An 8394-nucleotide genomic window follows, 5' to 3' on the forward strand; every position below is an offset into this window, starting at 1 on the left:
CCCTTCTTAATCTCAACTTCCTCATCTGTCCAATGGGCTCTCATAAGAGCATCTACCTCCCAGGTTGTTATGAGGATCAGATAAAATATTCATAAAGTACTTTGCAAATCTTTAAGTGGTTTGTCAATAGTAGTAGCAAGATGGAACTCTGCAATCAAGTCCTCTTATTAATTTATTATTATTGTTCCAGAAAAGCCTAACAAGGATTACTAGAATTAGAAGAAAATTCTGTAAAAGGAAAGAAAAACAAGTAGAGGAATGTACTTGGACAATTACCAGAAAGTGAAGGTTCAAAGTCTTGACTCAACACCACTGTTAATCAAACACTGAAAGATAAACTCTAGCGATTTCCTATTCAGATGTTCCTTTCAAACTTGAATACTGTGGTGGTAGCCTGAGTTACACTTTTTGAATTTATTTGGAAATGACTGTGAGTAAACCATGACTTTTGAATTTATTTTCCTTAAGGAAAATGAAACGCTATATTAGATATAGTTATAGGACAAATGCTTCTCTTGAGAAATCTTAAGAATCTGTCTTGCTGTAACTTTGTTTCATGTTTTCAATTTAATTTCACTAACATTTTTTTTAAATTTCAACATCTTTTTTTTCTTCAAACTTGGGTTTATAATTAATCTTCTCTGGTAATGTCCTAATAGTTATCATTTTAAGTATGCAGTAGGTTTATGTGCTATTATAATCAAATTACTTTGAAATTTAATTGCGATAATGAAATCTAAGTTATCCCTGGACAATCCCAAAGGACTTATGAAAAAGAATGCTATCCACATTGAGAGGAAGAACTGTGGGGGTAGAAATACAGAAGAAAAACATATGATTTAGTGCTTGTTTATATGAGTATAGGATGTGGGGTTTGGTTTTTTTTTTTAAGATTATTACAAAAATGAATGGAATTATGTTATCCATGCTACAATTTGGTCAATGTGCCTTTGATGCGTAACAGCCCATGCCAGGAATTTATTGCCCCTGGAATCAATCTGATTTTATGATGCCTGCATTTAACAAAAAAGTACGCCATCTTTTGCCCCTTTAGAAATAAAAAAAATCGCCCTTTAAAATTATGCCCATGTAAAAACAGATGACTGAGCTGCCGAAGGGGACCCGCTCGTTCTGACTCAGTGCTGCTCTCCCTGTGTCCACAAACCTCTCTGTCATCTTTAACTGTCTTGGGAGTGAAAAAATGACTACCTGTGATTTTAGGGGGGTTGATTTTCCCACTCAGAATTTGATTTAATGAGCTCTTGTAAGTTGTAGAGAGTGTGTTGGGAGAGTTTGGCAAAAAATGGTGACTTCGCCACTTTAGCTCCACTCTGCCGCCCATTCCTACTTTTAAGGAGCCCACGTTCTAATGAAGGAGACCAAAAGTTATTTCTATGAGTATTTGCGAAGTAAATATGAAGATCGTGAGTGCAAAGAAATAAATGCCATGTTTGAGGAAGAGCCTGAGGAGAGGCGTCCCAGAGAGGCCAGTGCTTGAGCGATTGAATTTTTTCCTCTCTTCCCTTCTGCCTTAGTATTAGGACAGAAGCGCAGCACCGGCTGGGCACTGGGGGGCCAGGAAAGGTCAGAAGCCAGAGCAAAAAGCCCTTCTGTGAGGGCAGAGAGGCATTCCATGAAGGGGAGCCAGACAAGGCTAGGGAGAAAAAGCTTTCTTTTCATGTTCCTTCCCTTCTCCGGGTCCTTCTTCTCCTTCTCTTACCGAGGCTGGACGTTCCTCCCAGGCCCTGTTCCATTCCTGATCATCAGGGGCCATTGGGCCTGCTCCGGTTCCAGCCTCCCCAGGCAGCCTGCTTTCCCTCCCCTCCTGCCCCGGGATTTCATGTGAGCGTATGATCAGTTCAACAGAACCCCAACGGAGCCTCCTCAGTAGCACTAATGGCCGCACCAGGCACCAGATAGTTTTCACTCAGCACATTAGTATGATTTGATTTGTTCTGGAAAACAATTTGAGACTATGAGAAAAGGGACTCGATTAGGAATGCCCCTTGACTTAGCATTACCGTGACTGGGCCCGAGTCTCAGGGACATAAAAGATAAACGGGGTACCGTATCTACCCAAGGAATGCCAACAAAACTTTTTGTTAGCCACGAAGTGCTCCGTGACTGAGGAATGACTGAACAGGTTGGGGCCTGCAAATAGAATTTAAGAAATGATGAAGAGAAGAATTCAAAGAAGGATGGGAAGATGTCTAAGAACTGATTCAGAGTAAAAGAGGCAGAACTAAGAAAACCCCGCACAGTCTACATAATAACGAGAGCAATATACAGGAAGACTAAAATCATGCCAAATGCTATGTGTGGTAAATGAACCATCTTGGCCAAAGAGGAGAGATGAGGAAATCCACCTCCCTCATTTCACTGTAAAAGTGGTAGGACAATGGGTAGAGAATTTTGCACAGGCTTTGTTTAATAGTTGCTGTCTTTAAAAAAAAGTTACAGGGGCAGCTGGGTAGCTCAGTGGAGTGAGAGTCAGGCCTAGAGACAGGAGGTCCTAGGTTCAAATATGGCCTCCGACACTTCCCAGCTGTGTGACCCTGGGCAAGTCACTTGACCCCCTTTGTCCACCCTTACCAATCTTCCACCTATGAGACAATACACCGAAGTACAAGGGTTTATAAAAAAAAAAAAAAAAAAAAAAAGTTACAAAGGAAAGGTTTGGGGAATGGGAGGGAAACAGTCATTCTGGGAATAACTTTGATGCTCAAATAAAAGACAACAATAAAATGGAAAGAGAGCAAATACAGGGAATTCAGAGGATCTTGGGAATATCTGTACCAATTGATGCAAAACAAAAAAAGGCAGTACCAAGAAAACAAGCAACCTTAACAATGTAAAAAAGAATTTTTTTAAATCAGTGTGTTAATCATCCAGTTCCAGAGGATGAATGATAAAGCTTATATTTTCTTCTTTTCATTAGAAAACGGAGGCTGTGGATGCAGAATGTTGTATATGCTTCCAAGTATAACAAACTTGCATCAATTATATCTAGTTGCTTCTGTTATGAGGAAGAGTTGTGTGAGCAGAGAAAGGGAACGGGATTATTGGAAGTAATAGTGATGTAAAAATATGAAACATTTAAAAAATGGTTTGTGAGAGTTTATGTTATGTTATGTTTTGTTAGTTTATGCAAATATGAACTAGCAGGGGCAGCTGGGTAGCTCAGTGGATTAAGAGTCAGGCCTAGAGATGGGAGATCCTGGGTTCAAATTCAACCTTAGACACTTCCCAGCTGTGTGACCCTGGGCAAGTCACTTGACCCCCTTTGCCCACCCTTACCACTCTTCTGCCTTGGAGCCAATACACAGAAGTTAAGGGTTTAAAAAAAATGAACTAGCACTTATTTGCTTTTTCCTTTTGTTTGGCAGACCTAGAATTCAGATGGCAAGACCTTATGAGTAGAGTCCCCAAACATTCTAGATTTGAGCCTCATTTCAGGAATAGATTATGATTGCTTTGAAGACATCTTAAATTGGACAAACTCAAGAAAGGTCATTTAAAATTCTGTCTAATGGGTATTTCTGACTTAACTCTGCAACAGTCACTGTAATTGATCTCATTAGTACAGTGAATAAAATAAAGGAAAATAGTCATTAGTTTTTATATAATACAACAATTTCCACATCCTTGAAAAAAGGAGAGCAGTAATAACATCTTTTATGAATTTTTAAATTAGTCTTTGCTTAACAGGAAGGGTGGAAAAAAGCTTGGAGTTACACTTAATATCTGAAATGTACATTATAATAATATCCACACTTAATATAATGGGAACAATTATCCTTAGATCAGGAGTAATTATCCCACAGTATTTTTTATATTAAATTCACTTTAACATTCAATGCAGTAGATGAAACACAAGTGCCAGCAAGTAGTGACCAGTCTAATTTAACCAAGTCTAGAAAGTGCTGGGGGTTAAGGTCCTAAGGCCTGGGGCCTGTTCCCCGAGACCTTGAAATCGAATTCTGAAGACAGACTATCAAGCCTGTGACTGGTACCACTGAAGGCCGTCTTCTCTCCCGGATTCTTCCCCACCCTGCCACTTTCTGGAAGTCCAGGAGAGACAAGTAATAAGGGTGAAAGCCAGTTTCCAGAAGAGGGATCACTCCAGTGGAAGGCCCTCTCTCTCCCACCTCCCACTCTCCACCCATTTGCCCCTAGCCATCAGAGACTGGTCAAACATTTCCTGGGACATCCAAGCCAGGAGCAGGGCCTCCACAAGGAACCAGAGCCTGTGTCCAAGGCCCTAAGAGGAGCCCCAGGCACGCAAGTCAGGGGTTCCCTCCTGTAAGAGGGAAAAGGGTTTTTTGGTCTTATATAGTAAAAGGTGGTTGTCAGGGGAAATTTCCCCAATTAAGGAATAACCTCAAGTCAAAATTGACTTTTATGGGAATTTATTTACAATTGAGAAGAGGTAGAAGAAATAAGGAAATAGGAATCTAACATAGTAGGTAAATCTAATTAACCCTCAGCAGAGAGTCAGAGGGCCAGAGCCCTGGAGGTGAATGAAGCAAAGCTTCATTTATAGAGTCTCTATTAAAGGGAAGTTCAGGAAGATTCAGTCTTTAAACTGACCACGTGGAATTCCAAAGAAGATATTGAGCGCAGTCTCACCAAGGTCTCAGTGTCCCAGCCAGCACTCCTCCACAAATCAGGAAAGCTAGAAGACTCAGCCAGAAGACTTCCTTCTCCAAAAGACCTCCTTCTCCAGAAGCCTTCACCAGCCTTTCACCAGCCTCTCTTTCACCAGACTGCCTTCATGGCTTTTATAGTGGTTTCCTGTCCCTGCCCCTTTTCACAGGGGCCAATCACAGCTTCCAAATTGTCTAGCCCTGCCCAGGGGGCAGTGTTTGTGGGAACTAGTTTTCACCATCTGGAGGTGTGAATGCTCATCAAAAAGGTTCACTCTTTCTGAGGGTGTGAACAAGTTTCTGACTGTTTGAGTTAGAAAAAAGAGTGGAGCTCTCCATGTATCTTGTTGGCTTCTCACCTAGCACTAAGTAGGGTGTGAATTCACTAAGTGGTTTTCAAGCTTGTGTGGTTTCAAAGTTATTGCCAACCAAAGTGTTAACTCCAACTAGGCAAAGAGAACAAAGGATTCCCTTTTCACAAGTGTGAACTCAAAGATAACCAAGAATTCCCTTTTACACTCCTCAACCCCTACTGTGCTAGGTGGATGGTTCTGGCTAAGGAGCTGCAATGAGAGTGTCCTCAGAGTTCTCTTGGGTGCCAGGGCGCCACTTCAAACCCTTGCACAGCGTGATCTGTGATGGATCGCCTGCGCCTGAATGCGGCATCCCTGCCCTTGCGTGGGGGCGACCTCTAAATATTGGGCAAGGACTCTTTTTAAAAAGACATAAGTCAAACCTGACCCTAAGAAGAGAGAAAAGAAAATATGGGTAGAATTGGGGGAGGGAGATGTTGGTGTGGATGATGAGGGGGGAAGGAAGGTTCCATTGATAATCAAATATTGCCTTTAAATAACAGAAGGTTTTTTTTGAGGTATTAATTGGTTTTACTAAATTTTTTTCTTCACCCTTAAAAATCACATTCTAATTGCCTGCCCTTTTATCCAGCCTTACCATTGCTGGGTTTATACCCCAAAGAGATCATAGGGAAAAATATATGTACAAAAATATTCATAGCCATGCTCTTTGTGGTGACAAAAAATTGGAAAATGAGGGGGTGTCCCTCAACTGGGGAATGGCTGAACAAATTGTGGTATCTGTTGGGGATGGAATACTATTGTGCTGAAAGGAATAATAAACTGGAGAAGTTCCAGGTGAACTGGAGAGACCTCCAGGAACTGATGCAGAGTGAAAGGAGCAGAGCCAGAAGAACATTGTACACAGAGACTGATGTACTGTGGTAAAATCGAATGTAATGGACTTCTGTACTAGCAGCAGTGCAATGACCCAGGACAATTCTGAGGGACTTATGGAAAAGAATTCTACCCACATTCAGAGGAAGAACTACAGGAGTGGAAACACAGAAGAAAAACAACTGCTTGAACACATGGGTTGATGCAAACGTGATTTGGGAAGTAAACTCTAAATGACCACCCTAGTACAACTATCAATTATATGGAAATAGGTCTTCATTGATGACACTGGAAGAATCCAATGGAAATGCGCATCGGCTGGGGGAGAGAGGGGAGGAAGAACATGAATCATGTAATTATGAAAAAAATTTTTCTAAAAAAATAAAATTTAAAAAAAAAAGAAAGAAAAAATCACATTCTAAGGAGGACTCTAAGAAAAGGGAAGGGATTCCAAGTGAAATGTAAATATGATATCCATTTAAAATCTATTTTTAAAGGGGGCAGCTAGGTAGCTCAGTGGATTGAGAGTCAGACCTAGAGACAGGAGGTCCTAGGTTCTAATCTGGCCTCAGACACTTCCCAGCTGTGTGACCCTGGGCAAGTCACTTGACCCCTGTTGCCCACCCTTACCACTTTTCAACCTAGAAGCCAATACACAGAAGTTAAGGGTTAAAAAAACAACAATAAAATAAAATCTATTTTTAAAGCAAAAAAAGTATCAACAGTCCCCAGTTCCCTTTAGTCTTCACACTAAAGGGAAAAAAAAATCTACCCAAGAAGACTAAGAAACAGGAATCCCACCTTGGCTTGGAGGGTAAAGAAAAAAGGTTCACTGGTAAAACAGGGCAAGAAAGAATTTGCATCCAGCCCATATTCTTTTTCTTCTAATGAATTATTTTGGATTACAAAATAAATCTAACCTCTTTGTTATATCAACATTAGCCTACTTGCTGTGCCTCACCTGTGATTCTCCTATGCTGTTTCTTTGCGTTGCTGGCCCTGATATCTGCATGCTGGAACTCCTGACTGCTACCTCTTAGTTTCTCTGACTTCCTTCAAGACTCAGCTCAAATCCCTCCTTTGCCTTTCTCTCTGAAATCAACACTGTGTGTTGGTTCCAAGGCAGAAGAGTGGTAAGGACTAGGCAGTGGGGGTTAAGTGACTTGTCCAAGGTCACAGCTAAGAAGTGTCTGAAGACAAAGTTTAATCCAAGACCTGGACCTGGCTCAAAAACCTAGCTGCCTCCAACGCCAATGACTTAATTTTTTTTTTCTATTTCTCATCTTTTCCTTGTCCCTCAAAAAAAATTCTCTTCTGGCAAATATTAATAGTACAAAAGATTCCATACTTGGCCACATCCAAGAATATGTCTCATTATCTATTATCTCTTCATGCCATTAATTCTTTTAAAAAATAATAATTTATTGGCCTTTTAAAAAAATCACTTTTCCCATTATCTCTCCTCATATAACAAATAGTATTTTCATAAAGACAATAAAAAAGAAAAAGAATATCAGTACATTTAAAAGGTCTGAAAACTTGTGCCATGTGCAGCATTTGTGTAACTTCCACCTCTGCATAAGATCGGGTAGGTTTTCTTTCATCTCTTCTTTGGGGTGTTTGCTTTCATTTTTTGGTAGTTCTTATAACTTCTATGTGACATTTACAAAACAATATGGTGAAAACACGGATAATTATAACATTTAGCTACTATGAGGCAAAAGCAGGAATAATTATCAGCATAGCATTTACTGAGAAGGCAAACGCAGAAATCTTCCACCACAGATCTCAGTCACCTTCTCCCACCAATGTGCGCAGTATGGGATCCGCAGTATGGGATGGAGGGTTAGAGAGCGGGCACACACACAAAGCAGATGAGGTTAGGAGGCCCCTGCACCCGGAGCAACTCTCAGGTTTGTGTGTGTGTCCCTCTCTGTCTTTCTCTCTCCTTCTCTGTCTGTCTGTCTCCACCCACCCTCCAGTCAAACTCTTTCCTTCTGCCTTACTATGAATTTTAAGACAGAAGAGCAGTAACAGCTAGGCAATAGAGGTTAAGTGACCTGGCCAGGCTAAGGCAGCTAGGAACTCTCTGAGGCAAGATTTGAACCTAGGACTTCCTGTCTCTAGGCCTGGCATTCTATTTGCGGTGCCACCCAGCTGCCCCTGTCCCTGGTCTCCTTAGAGAATAGTCTGTACCCTATGTCACCCAATGTCTGTGTCCACATTTCTAATCAACATATACTAATCAAATCTGGCCTCGGACCCTTCCTAGCAGCGTGACCCTGGGCAAGTCACTTAACCCCAGTTGCCTAAGCCTCATTGCTCTTCTGCCTTAGAACCAATACTTTGTATCGATTCTAAGGCAGAAGGTAAGGGCTTGAAATAAATGAATGAGTAAACCAATAAATGAAAACCTAGACTCATCCAGTATTTTGTGAACACTCCAAATTCCATGCTAAGCATTGCATGAGATTTAACGATGAAGTTACAGGCGAACGTCGGGGGACAACCAGCCCCGGGATGCGGCCCGTGACTGTTTTTCATTAGCATGTGTGGTT

General features: G+C 41.2%; 1 protein-coding gene across 1 annotated transcript in view; it reads left to right on the forward strand.

Moving 5' to 3' along the window:
* Nucleotides 1-388: 388 nt before the first annotated feature.
* Nucleotides 389-8394, forward strand: part of LOC123253035 (malate synthase-like) — a 53588-nt gene continuing 45582 nt past the window's right edge. The window contains exon 1 of the mRNA XM_044682305.1: nt 389-430. Within this exon, the coding sequence (XP_044538240.1) occupies nt 425-430 (6 nt within the window). The 5' untranslated portion in view covers nt 389-424. The remainder of the gene's footprint in view (nt 431-8394) is intronic.

Source organism: Gracilinanus agilis, chromosome 6, assembly GCF_016433145.1.
Source record: "Gracilinanus agilis isolate LMUSP501 chromosome 6, AgileGrace, whole genome shotgun sequence".
NCBI lineage: Eukaryota > Metazoa > Chordata > Mammalia > Didelphimorphia > Didelphidae > Gracilinanus > Gracilinanus agilis.